Here is a 12,376-nt window from a genome sequence, read left to right on the forward strand (position 1 = left end):
TTCTCTTTTCTCCCTTTTGGTCGTGGACGTGTTCTGTGTTCTGTACCTCCCATTCTATAATTCAATATATAATTCAAAATATAAGAAATACAGGTCTTGACCTTCAATGTAAAGTGCCTTGAGATAATATATCTTATGATTTGGTGCTATACAAATGAAATTGAATTGAACAACAGCAACGTAATCAATATGTCAACATTGTCTGTCTATCTATCCCAACAAAAAAAATGATAGTCTTTAAACTATAGTCTTAATTAGTAGCATCATTTACCATATATTTAATTATTTTATGCCAATAGTATATTCACATTCAAAGCAGATTTTTACACAAATCAAATGATGCATTTGTGAATATGGTGTAAAATGAACTTTGCTTGGTTTTGACATTTTCATACAAAGTTCTTATTTACAGAAACAATACTTAAATGATACTTACTTGAGCTTGAATTTGTCAAGAAATAAATAAATAGAAGGACTCGCAACGTGAGGAGCAATAACATACGATCAACATATGATCAATAAAAAGCTGGCAGCTATGGAAAACCTCACCAGCTGCATTGAAGACAATTAGAACTTAAAAGTTTAAATACACAAGTTCAACAGCAACCTGAATTATCAGTGTCTGAACTGAGGATCTTTTAAGTGGATTAAATTGTTACATATATATTTATGCCAACATACTCTACAATAAAGTATTTTAGTGATGAATCTCTTCCTTTTGTTTTATACCCTCAAACACCTAGAAACTAAAAGGTCTATAGGTTTTATGTTTTGCGGCCATCACCCCCCCCCCACATAATCACATCAATGATCAATATCACATAATATGATATAATATGATGCATTGTAGAGTTAGTCATACAATTCTTTTTTGGGGGGTTTTGGAGCTCACTTTTGTTTTTCCTTGTCTTATTCCAAATTGGACTGATACACTCTGTGTTAACCATTATTTCTTTTATTCTCAAATTGCCTTAATGTTCAAATACGCAAACAGCTTCCTGGCGTCAGGCTATTTGATGGGGCCGGCCTCATCACCGCTGAAGCACGTCAAACTCCAATCCCCTTTCTTTCCCTCTGAATCTGGAAAAGCTAATTTGCTGTATTCAGCTCTTTTTCCCGTAAGGGTTTTAATTTACAAATGCAATTATATGTCTAATCCATTATTCAGCTGCTGAGGTCCACTGAGTGCATTTCCTTGTAATTATGCATAAGCCCGGTCTATCCAGTTGTAATTACTTTGACATGCCCCACCCCCTGTCCACTTCACCTTTTCTTACGTAAAAGAAAACGTGGTCACCTTTGTGCAGAAACATGAAGATTCTCATAAGTTTTGATTGTGATTTTGTAGGCTTAGACAGGCTCTTCTCTCTGACCAAAATGTAACATTATCACATATGGATTTCTGTGTTCGATACCGTTATTGCAACTTTTAACTTATGCACTCTATGTATTTGCACTTGATGCCTTTGAGCATCACTGCAGGGATACAATGAGGAAAATACTCCCATCAGGCCTGCCCTGTTCATGTTTCTCCTGTTAAATGTAGTAATTAAAAAGCTTCAGGATTTGTCTCTAGATTATATGACCACCATCATTTGGTTTTGCGACCATGTGCATCCCCTTCATTATTAACAGTCTGATTTTATACATGAATGACATAAACAAAAATATACTTTACATTATGCTCTTTTACTAGTTTGTTTTTGCTATCAAGTTCATTATTGTGCAGCATCATCCAGTGGAAGCATTGTGGATGTAAGCGAGGGTAAAAGTCACACCCTTTTTCCTTTCAGTGACGTCAGTCGCCACCAACCTTTAACCTTCCTCGGTAGCCTCAGCTGTACACACAGTCCACTGTCAGCCTCTTCTCACAGCATCTCTCTGTGTGGTTCTGTATGTGTGTGCATGTGCGTATGTGTAATGTAAAGATGATCCTGTCCTTCTCCCTTTAGGTTTGAACTTGGTGGGCCTGGGCTCTGGTGGAGGTGTTGACAGCTCTGATCACGTTGTTACCCACCTTTCCTCTTGTTGTTGTGGTTTTGTTAGAAACAGGTTCTGTTAACAAAAGATTTTAGCCTCCACATACTGTAGCCTGCAAATCCACACACAAACACACAAACATACAAACTTAAACCTGTCTTTGTGAGAAGAAAAACATGGCTGAGTGGCAGTTTGCATGTCGAGGATATGGGACACGAATTTGTGTAATGGAAACATCACGTGAAAGAATCTTTAGTAACATGCACCGCAACAAGTTTGGCATTTTTTGCCGACCTCTAATAAACAATCACTCAAACTATCCTCAGTGCTGCTTTCCCAGGCTGCTGGGTCGGTTACAGCTGGAATAACAGTTTGTGGTTTGGACTCCTGTTTCTCCCAGTCACGCCATTATCTCTGGCTGCCTCATGCACAAACACAGCACAGGCCCACCACAGGCTGGCAATAGACAGATTTTATATATGGAATGAGCTTCAGTATAGGCATGACTGTGTATTCCTGTATTCTTCTAGTCAATACAAAAAAAACACCCTCATTTATTGAATATCCCTAAAGCACAGAAGCTGTTTTAGATGATAATGTCTGATTTGCAAAAAATCTAAATGACAAAGTGAATATTATTGTAGCCCTGTTATATTTGAGTGTAGAAGGATGACTGTGGGCATGACTGAATAAGGATAAAAAAACGATATTACAAAAAAAGTATTTATAATGTTTGTCCTGATGGATCAACAAACAAAGAGGCTGTAAAACTTTATGACAGGTTTTTACGAAACCTCTCCAATCAGGCCTCTCATAGGTTACGATTCAAAAATGTTTATACTGCACCTGTGTAGCCTGGTGATGTGCATTTCATGAACCTGTGATTAATGCGTTCATGAACATCTTCGTTCAGCCAAACACACTTGAATCAAAAGAGTCTGCATGATGGCTTAGTGGATGATATATGTCAGTTTTTGCATTTCAAAGAAATTAGTTGAATCAGTTCACGGTCAGAAAAATAGGCCACAAATGTGCAGATGAAGACGTTTCTTTTCTTGTAAACTATTTCTTCGCAGGCCCATTACTTTCGTCCAGCTTTTCCCCATTTATTGCCGTTATTTATCAGTGTAAAATATGGTAAGACGGGTAAGGACAGAAGATTGAAGCTGCTTCACGTTATCAACATTGAATGATGTGTTTAGTCAGTCTCATCCCCTCCAGGCGAAGCAACACCTGCCTCTTCGCTCCGCACCGTCATGCAAACGGGAACTGACAACTGGGGTGATAACTCAGCCATCTTTGAAATGAGCACTCACCGATTCCCACATTACCACAACATATGAATCCCCCAAAAATAGCATCACATATTTATACCTATAACTCACCTTATGGCTTGACCAAAATGTTTAAATACAACAAGTAAGAAATAAAGGGTGCATCACCCTTTATATATATCATATAACTGCCTTGGGTCCTGTGAAAGGTGTTATATAAATGCAAGATATTATTATTATTATATATCATCTTAAACCCTTTTGTAGAAAACTGATTTTAATTCTCTTTATCTAAAAAAATCTCAATTTTTTTTTTGTTATTGGAATTGAATAACAATTTTCACTTTAAATTCCTAGAAAATGTGGCATTTTCTTTATTATCAAATAGAGAAACACATTTGCGAACATTTGTTTGCATTGTCCAAAGATTGTTTGATATACATGATGCCATTTGTTTTGCCATCAGAGGAAAATAAAAGTACAAAGTAGCTGGTGCTGTATTATTTTCAAATTTGTTCCTTATCCATGATGTCCTGAACTGGTATTCCTCATCTTGAAAAAGGCCACGATTGTTGATTTTAAGATCATGCAAATACACATGGGTTTCACCTGAAACGACCCTCGTCTTGCAGCTAAAATGGACGTCCTGATTGGATTTTATATGACGCATTATTTCCTCTCAGTATGTTGTTTTTGCGTTCGGCGTTTCTAACACACACCCGGACAATGTTCTGGAAGATTTATAGGAGAGGTCACTCGTGTAAAATGTTCCATTACTGTCTGTCTCACACACTTACACCGTTCCTCTTCTTCTGAGACTCTATGCATTAGTTACGTCTGCACACAGGCTGTGCTCCTGGGGTGGATGCTGACATTTTGCTGGCATTTCACTTGTTGTTGCCTGCCTTACCAAACTTGCCAACTCTTTGAAGGAATAACACACCAAATCCAATTAAAGAAAACAGTCCAAGATGCAGATAAACTTGAAAATTGCTTTTAGTACTGTATGTGCATTGTTATCTACTTGAAAAGATACACACATTGAGTCATTGTCATCCTTTGAGTGCACATTCCTGATGCTTTTGTTGTTTTGTTCAGAAAGTGAGCAGGTTAACTGAGTCACTATGAGGCAAAGCTATTCAACAGCAGAAAGAAATCTGAGGTAATATTTCACCCTAGTTGATATATCACGTTGATATGAAGATTGACTTTTTTTTAAAGCATATTCTGCGGCCTCAGTTTCATAATGGTTGTCCCTCTTCTAAGCAGTCACACCTCTGACACCACACTCCTGACAGGGAGGTGTATATCAAGGCTGTGGCGGCAGAAGCGGTTCACTACTGACCAGCTGGCCTTCTTCTTAATGAAGAGCCGCAGCTTGTCTCTGAAGGTCTCTCCTAGAAAGCTGTAGATAATGGGGTTGAGGCAGCTGTTGGAGAAAGCTGCCAGGTTAACAATGTGGCCTGTGAGCGGGTAGTCATGCCACAGGGTGGTAGCAGCCCTCTGCGATGGGTCAGCTGGGCCCTGCAGCAGCTGGATGCTGATGAAGACGTTCTCTGGCAGCCAGCAGATGAAGAACACCAGAACCACCACCACGATCATGCGCAGGGCTTTCTGCCGCCGTGGCCACAAGCCACGGTGCTTCTGGGCCTTCATGAGGATGCGTACAATCAGAGAGTAGCACAGACCAATGATGGAGAAGGGCACCAAAAAGCCAATGGTCACCTCCAGCCACTGGATCTCCAAGACGTTGGCAAAGCAGAAGTGCACCTCACCCCTGTGCTGGGTCTGCACAATGGTGAAGGGGAGCAGAGTGGCCAGGATGGAGGCCATCCAGATGAGGCCACAGCTGAGCTTGGCATGCTGCATAGTCCTCAGTGGGCTGCTGCTTATGGAGCCCGCCAAGGCTATGTAGCGGTCAAAGCTCATCCACGTGAGGAAGAAGATGCTGCTGTACATGTTGACCTGCAGGAAAAGGGACATGAAGGTGCAGAGGACGGCGTAGTCGTAATACTTCTCGTTCAGATTGAAGACCTCGATGAGGGAATCCGCCACCAGGATGAGGTCAGCCACTGCCAGGTTAACGAAGTAAAGGTCAGGGATGGTCATCTTCTCTCTGTGGTTCAGGTTGACCACCAGGATCAAGATGTTCCCAATAAATCCAATAGGAAAGAGGAGGATGGTGTACAGGCAGGAGAGGAAGAGACCAATCGTGTAAGAGTGGTAGGTGTTTGAGTTTTCAGTCAGATCTGTCGTGTTGTGTTCATATGAAGAGTTCAGTTGTTCTGTCCTGTTCACATATATCCAGACCAGAGAGGTTGTCTGCACTTCCATACTGGCTGTGGTTGCACTGTCTTGAATCATAGCCCACATCTAAGTCACCTGTAGCTGCTACATCATTGGACCAGGTTGGTTCCCAGTTGTGTCTCTTTAAAGGGTAAATCATCTATGCTGCGTTGACATGCTGACACAAGTCAGATGAGTGGGGCAGAAACATCTACAGCCTGTCTGACTCCATGCTGTCGCCAAGGTTCATCTACCAAAAGATTCCTGACACACACGAAAGCCACCTCCATGTCTTAAAAAAACGGCTTTGTCCTTTTTGATACGACGACTCACATCGTTTCACGCCGTGCCAAACTTTTGACCTGAGATTAAAAGGTGGTTTTCTTTCTCCTCTTTTGAGTCATCTCATTTGAGTGCTGCTTTTCCCTCTACAAGTCCACGTGCATCTTTATTCAGCGAGCCTCGGCCAGAGACGCTACTGCTGTGACACCTGAGCTGTGGAGAGGAGGGGAGGGGAAAAAAGAGGATATTGGAGAGAATTAGGTGTCGAAACTTGGAAAAAAAGCCATCTTGTTGTGTGCATTCAAATTAGAATAAAACAGCAGCTTGCACTCGTTTTAAATCTGTTGAAATGTTAAACAACAGGTATGAGAATTACAGCTTTACTCTGGGGAGTTATTTAAAGGGCCTTGAAATGACATGGCACACAACTAAGTGAGCACATTAACATTCAAGCTTTGGACTTAAACAGATGCATTGAAATTCCGTCTCAGAAATCCTCAGCCAATCTAAGCTCACTCAAACTGGGCTTGATGACTATTAATTGCTGAGATAAAAAAAAAAATTGCCTTTAAAAATTTAACAGACCTTTGAGACCTGCTGAACACAAAACACGTTTCTCATGCATATAAGGAAAAAAATCCATGTGTTGTATTCACATTATAAACAATCCTCTTCTACCATCATGAGGCCCCAGAGAACCCAGACTTGCCCTTGTGCTATAAGACTGAGGTCTGGTTGGCAAACATGACTGACACACACGTTCACAGACACAAGGGGTTTTACTCCGACCACAGTAAACAGCTTGCAATATTAATGTATTCCTATTAACAGCTGTCTTCACAGCAGCAGATCAGCACGTGTACAACATGTGTACACATGAGAGTCCAAGTCGATAAGATAATGTACAGGCAACAGAAAAATACTGTATAATAATATATATATATGTATATTTTACAGCATGAGAAACATAAAGATTTTCCTTTTTAATGTTCAGAGTGAAAGAAAATCCCATAAAAAAACAATAAACTTTAAGGATTATGAGCTAAAATAGTTTTATGACCCAACAAAGTAATATTTTATTAGTAATTCATAACATTCCTGTTATTCAAGTAGTCATTATTATTTATTGCTTATTATTTTTTTTCAAATTATTATCTTTATATCGATCTATGGTTTATTCCTATAGGATACATGGATCCTGAGCTGCCCTCCACTCGGGATCTTTCGTGAGACACCTTTTAAAACAGTTCTTTTTGCTCTGAGCGTGTTTACGACTGCACTTTTTTCTTCTTTACCGGAGTCAATGAGACCTAAGATCATGTAAACATGCTCTGTGACAAACCACAGACACCCACATGCCATGATACATGATAAAGAGCTAGTTGATGCTAGTTGATGACATCATATACCGTTCATTATCCAACTGGATTCCTAAGACAAGAGGGAATTCCCCATCTACCCCTTTCAAACTGTATAGATTAATAAATAAGTATAGAGTGAGTCTATGAGCTGTTTTTATTTTTTACTGTTAACTGTCCTTGACATTAAGTACAAATAAAACACATAAGCAAAACATTATGACTACAAATAATGACAGTGACGTGAAAACCAGAAACAGCACTTACTTAGAAACAATTGTAATTTGCTGCTGTTCCATGATGTCCGGTGCAGAAGTCAGAGAACCAGTGGTGTGTACGTCCCAAATGCAGGCTTCTCTTCTGCACCACCTGCTGTTTGGCCCAACCCTGTCTGGACGAGGAGAGGAGGAGGAGGAGGGCGGGAGGGACGGAGACGGAGACGCAAAAGATGATCTGTCACCGGGAGACTGTCACCGTGTTTCATCAGATTCCCCCTTTTCTCTGCCTCTTCTCTTCTTCGATGTCCACTGAGCGTCTACAAAGATCCAGGAACTGAACTGGCATGATGAGTTCATGATTTTTAAGAAAAAGAAAAGTTTGGACAGCAAAAGAAGTACAGTGTGGAACAACTACAATGTGTTGTTATGGAAACCACTCGTTCTTTTTTGCAGCATTTGTTCACCTGCAGGTTAAGTAGCTCTTACTCTTAAGCGCCGTGAAAACACACTGCACGTAGCCTTCCTTAGTTTTTCAACTGAAACAGTTTTTCCTACTGATCAGTATTGATTGTCGATTATCCACATATAAGGAAAGCCACTGCTCCTTGCTTGTTTATTGTTCATCCTCAATGCAACAATTACATTTAGCTAAGGTAGAAAAAACTGTGGGCCTTCACTCTCAATAAGAGGGAAACAGAACAGACCCTGTGCTCCTGGGCAAGGAGTAAGATTAAGATAATTTGAACTAATCTTTGTGTCCAAATTGTGACTATGGAGACCTGTTTGATACGGTGTAAGCTGGTGTAGTGTTTCTTTGGATGGAATAAGTGCAGACGCCTTCTATAATTTGAGATATACAGGAACCATCTGCTACAACAAACATCAGCTGTATAATCTACTGATAAAACAGTGTATATATATCTATCTATCTATCTATATAGATATATATATATCTATATAGATATATAGATATTATATATCTATATAGATATATAGATATGATATATATCACTTCATCCTCAGACAGCCAGAGGGGAGAGGGAAGTCCAGTCCGAAGCTGGAGCACTGTTTGCGGGGATGGGCTTGCTGCAGCTTCAAGGCTTCGAATGTGACAAATGGAGAGCCATGTGGAGGGGGTGTATGTTTCGCAGAGCAGTGTATCTGTCACATGATCATGTACCTCAAGGTTGGACATGGTGGGCCGACTTCGCGCTTAAAATTATTTTAGGATTGATGTATTACAGAAGCAGGCTTTTGTCAAACCCTATAAAACTGTGTAAAACCGGCGATTTCATGAGCAGCTAATAGAAGATTAGTTATACTGAGCTTGTGTGTGTATTGATTCATAAATTGTTAATAAATGGAGTGATACCTGTTGGCTAGGTCACACTCAAATATACATTTATATCATCAACCAATCAAATTTGATTCATACAGCCCATATTCACAAATCACAGGGGTCAAGAGCTAGCTTCATTTTGCGGAAGCGGATCGCCTCTTGTTGATCTTGCTGAGTGCAGATGGCACCCAGGCCTCATTTCCCGCAGAAGCTGATTTCGGCGAGTCGGTAAATAGAGCAGCAGATCATCAGCGATGGTCTGAAGGGGCAGATAGGGTCAGAAAGGCAGCTGGTCGCCATGCTGGCACAATCAAGTTGGAGTTGTTTAGTTTTTTTTACAGGAGAGGGGGCAGATGAGAACAAAAAAAGAAGAGCAGAAAAGTTTGAGGGGTCAAATAGAAAGAAGGATTTCTGCCATTTTCTCTCAGCTACAGCGGATATCTTATGCATCACTTCACACGCATAAGGGGAAAGCGGGGATCAGTCCTGAGGAATTTTGTACAGGGGAGAGGAGGAGAGGAAGAGAAGGAGAACAGGCCATCTTAGGCGCAAGTATATTTGACCTCACCTCACCTCAACTGAGGTGAAAACAGTTGTGTCTAATAAACATGTGATATTACTGTTTTAAACCCAGTAGATCACAGACTTATTCCATGAGACACAAAACGAGGCTAAAAAGAGGAGTTGTCACATTTCGAAAGTAACTTCAGGGAACCGATTAAGAGCGGTAACACAAGGTTAAGTAAACAGTGAGCCTCATCTGGAAAATGTACTTCCTACGAATGACACAGAAAAGGCTTTGCAGGTTCTAATCTTGGCTGAAATTATGCATGATGGGAAAGGTTGATACAAACCACTGGAGGAAATAGTTTGAAAGTTGCCTGAAAATATTTCATAGTGACTGTTTGTTCTGTTTTCTGTCTTTTCCTGTCAGGATTATGGATGATATTGTGAGCATATCATCTCCTACCTTTTAAGCTGGCCTCACTTTCTGCCTTTCTCATTATCTCTATGATCTGGATTTACACATCACACTCTGCTTCGGCTGCTTCCACATTCATTCTGCTCAGGGTTGTGAGAGAGGCTGCACTCCCTGCTCGTGTCCACTGGGTGGCCCACTGGCATAAACTGTGAATAATGTTTGGCAAGATGAGGACAAATTCGAATCACTGCACAGGCTCTGGCTGGAAAACTGATGTGGTTTCGAGGATGGTTTTCTGCAGCAATAGGCATCAACAGGTGAGAGGTGAAAACATCAATTTGAATGTGGACTTTCAAAAAGGCTGATGGGTAAATAATTGAATCGTACGCTAAATGACAGGGAGAATCCAAGCGTTGCATTGGTCTCGGTTTGTTATTATGATCGCCATGAAATCCTACCATAACTGTAAAAACATATCATTATAATAACTCTGCAGTTTTCGTGTAAGAAAAGGAGGTGCCTCCACGGAACAACAGCACTTCCCATCCAGTCACATCTAATGAGCGAGACAACATCACCAGTGTTATTAATGGGAAGTTTTGGGGTTTAACTGCTTGTGGTTGGGGGAGTGAAAGTGGGAGGTCTAATAGGAGGGAGGGTACAACACCCTCATCTGCCTCCACTTACCAGTCTCATGCACTTCTGGCTCCATCCAACATCTCTCCCGCAGCCACAACCACAACCTCTGGATGGAACATCCTGCACCATCCAGCTCCTCTGCACTGCTTCCAGGGCCATGTTTGATATTTAGCTGATGCTGGGATTTTATTGTTAGTGTGCATGTTTTTTAAATTTGATTTCTCTGCCCTCCTTTCTGAGGAGCGAAAGCCGAGAGTAGCAGATGGGGAGGAAAGGTGGGATTCATTTCCAAGCATCTGCCCTGCAGGGTCCACTTGCATCCCCAGAGCTGAAGTGACATTGTGGCTCAAAGATAGAGGATCCCTCCTGAAGTCTCTGGGTGGGAGTTTTCAATGATAACTTATAGATACAGTCAACAACAATCAGTTCATCAGTGTTGTTGCTCCTGGTCTTTTCTATCTTCCTTACATGATATTTCTTCTCCACTTTCTTTCTCCCGTGTTTACTCGGCCTGTCTTTTGTTTTATGAATATTCTTCAATCTCTTTAACACTTTCTTCACATTGGTTGATTTAAGGATTTATGATTTTACACCACATGCTTCCCTCCTTCTGACACACTTGCTTGCATATAGATTTCTAGAATGCTAACTGTAACCCGCTCTCCCCTTTACATCCTGCAGCCCACATTGAGAAAAACTACGGTGGTCTCTGGCTCTGTGTGTGAAAGCTGGTTGACAGCCAGATAAAACATTTTAAAGCCAAAAGCCAACTGTTCTGACTACATAGGTGGTCTGGTGTTCGATGGTGTATGTGCGACTGGAATTGACCCTCATACTTTTGGTCTGGCTGAACCCCTAAAGGAGAAAAACAACATTAAGACTAATGTAGCACATTAAAAACTGTGCTTTGTCAGCGTTACCCTGCTTCCTCGACAGACGCTTGTACAGTTAAAAGCTTTTCCTGTTTCACTGGGGCTTAATGGGAGAGTTCACAAGGGAAAAAATGAAAATTCACTATACTCACCACTATGGAGGGGTGGGGGAAGTGTTTTGAGTCCACAATGCTGATGGTGTTTTTTTTCTGTAGTTTCTTTTACGTTTGAAGATGTGGTCGCTATTTACTTCAATTGTATTGGATTTGGCTGCAAGCTGTTTACCCCTGAAACTCCAAAAGTGTTTTGTGGACTTAAACACTTCACCCACCCCTCCATCATTTGTGGGTGAACTATCCCTTTAATTCAACCTGCGGGAAACAATGTGAAACTTCTGAATTAAACCACAGTTTATTTTTAGACTTACTGCACACAGTTTCAATAGTTACATTTATGATACGTAAATGTACTGTTACGCACTAAATGCATAGCAAGACAAATGGAAAAATGCTAATTAAATTTTCTGGTGGACATTTAGATGAGATATAGTCTACACCACCCTCATGTCTATTCATTACAATAAGCTACAGTTAGCTTAGCCCAAAGACTGGAAAAAGGGGGGAAACAGATAGCCTGACCCTCTGTTCTCTGGTGGTTGCTTGGCAACTGCTCCCAGCCAAGAATTAGTCATAGTCATAGACTATATAGATGACATGACAGCTCCCCAAAAGTGAAGCCAAATCTTCTTGATTGCCCCCTGGTGGCTGGCTGCTGTATGGGCCATACATTCAGCCTCCTTCATTTTAGTGGATGGGACATGGACCAAACAAAAAAATACAAAGTACAGTACATGTAAATCATTTTGTTTCTGTCATTGTAATTTCAAAGTGTTCATGTCTCTGATAAGTTTGGTTTTAATTAGTTAAATTGATGATTGACAGCGGACACTGACTCCTGATTGGTCAAGCAAGTGTATCAGTGAGACCTCGATACAGCACCCGATCACTGCTGTGAAGACTCTGGTGCCAAATGACGTCAAAAGCGCAAGATGGCCGCACCTGTATACAGGATATTTTGAGGATGTATTGTCCATCTTTACATACAATATGGTCGTATTAGGGATAATGACAGGAATATAAACCTCCACAAAATGGCGAACTGCTGTTTTTAAAGTGTCCTTTCTGTTTGGATGAAATAAGTGATTTA

General features: G+C 40.8%; 1 protein-coding gene across 1 annotated transcript; it reads right to left on the minus strand.

Moving 5' to 3' along the window:
* Positions 1-4,349: 4,349 nt before the first annotated feature.
* On the minus strand, positions 4,350-7,635 carry gper1 (G protein-coupled estrogen receptor 1). Its single transcript, XM_035181104.2, has 2 exons — positions 7,448-7,635; positions 4,350-6,035 (listed from the first exon to the last, which is right to left on the minus strand). The coding sequence occupies exon 2, from the start codon at positions 5,625-5,627 to the stop codon at positions 4,524-4,526; it is 1,104 nt and encodes a 367-aa protein (XP_035036995.1). The 5' UTR covers positions 5,628-6,035; positions 7,448-7,635; the 3' UTR covers positions 4,350-4,523.
* Between the last annotated feature and the right edge of the window lie 4,741 nt (positions 7,636-12,376).

The sequence above is a fragment of the Hippoglossus stenolepis genome, chromosome 16, assembly GCF_022539355.2.
Source record: "Hippoglossus stenolepis isolate QCI-W04-F060 chromosome 16, HSTE1.2, whole genome shotgun sequence".
Lineage (NCBI taxonomy): Eukaryota > Metazoa > Chordata > Actinopteri > Pleuronectiformes > Pleuronectidae > Hippoglossus > Hippoglossus stenolepis.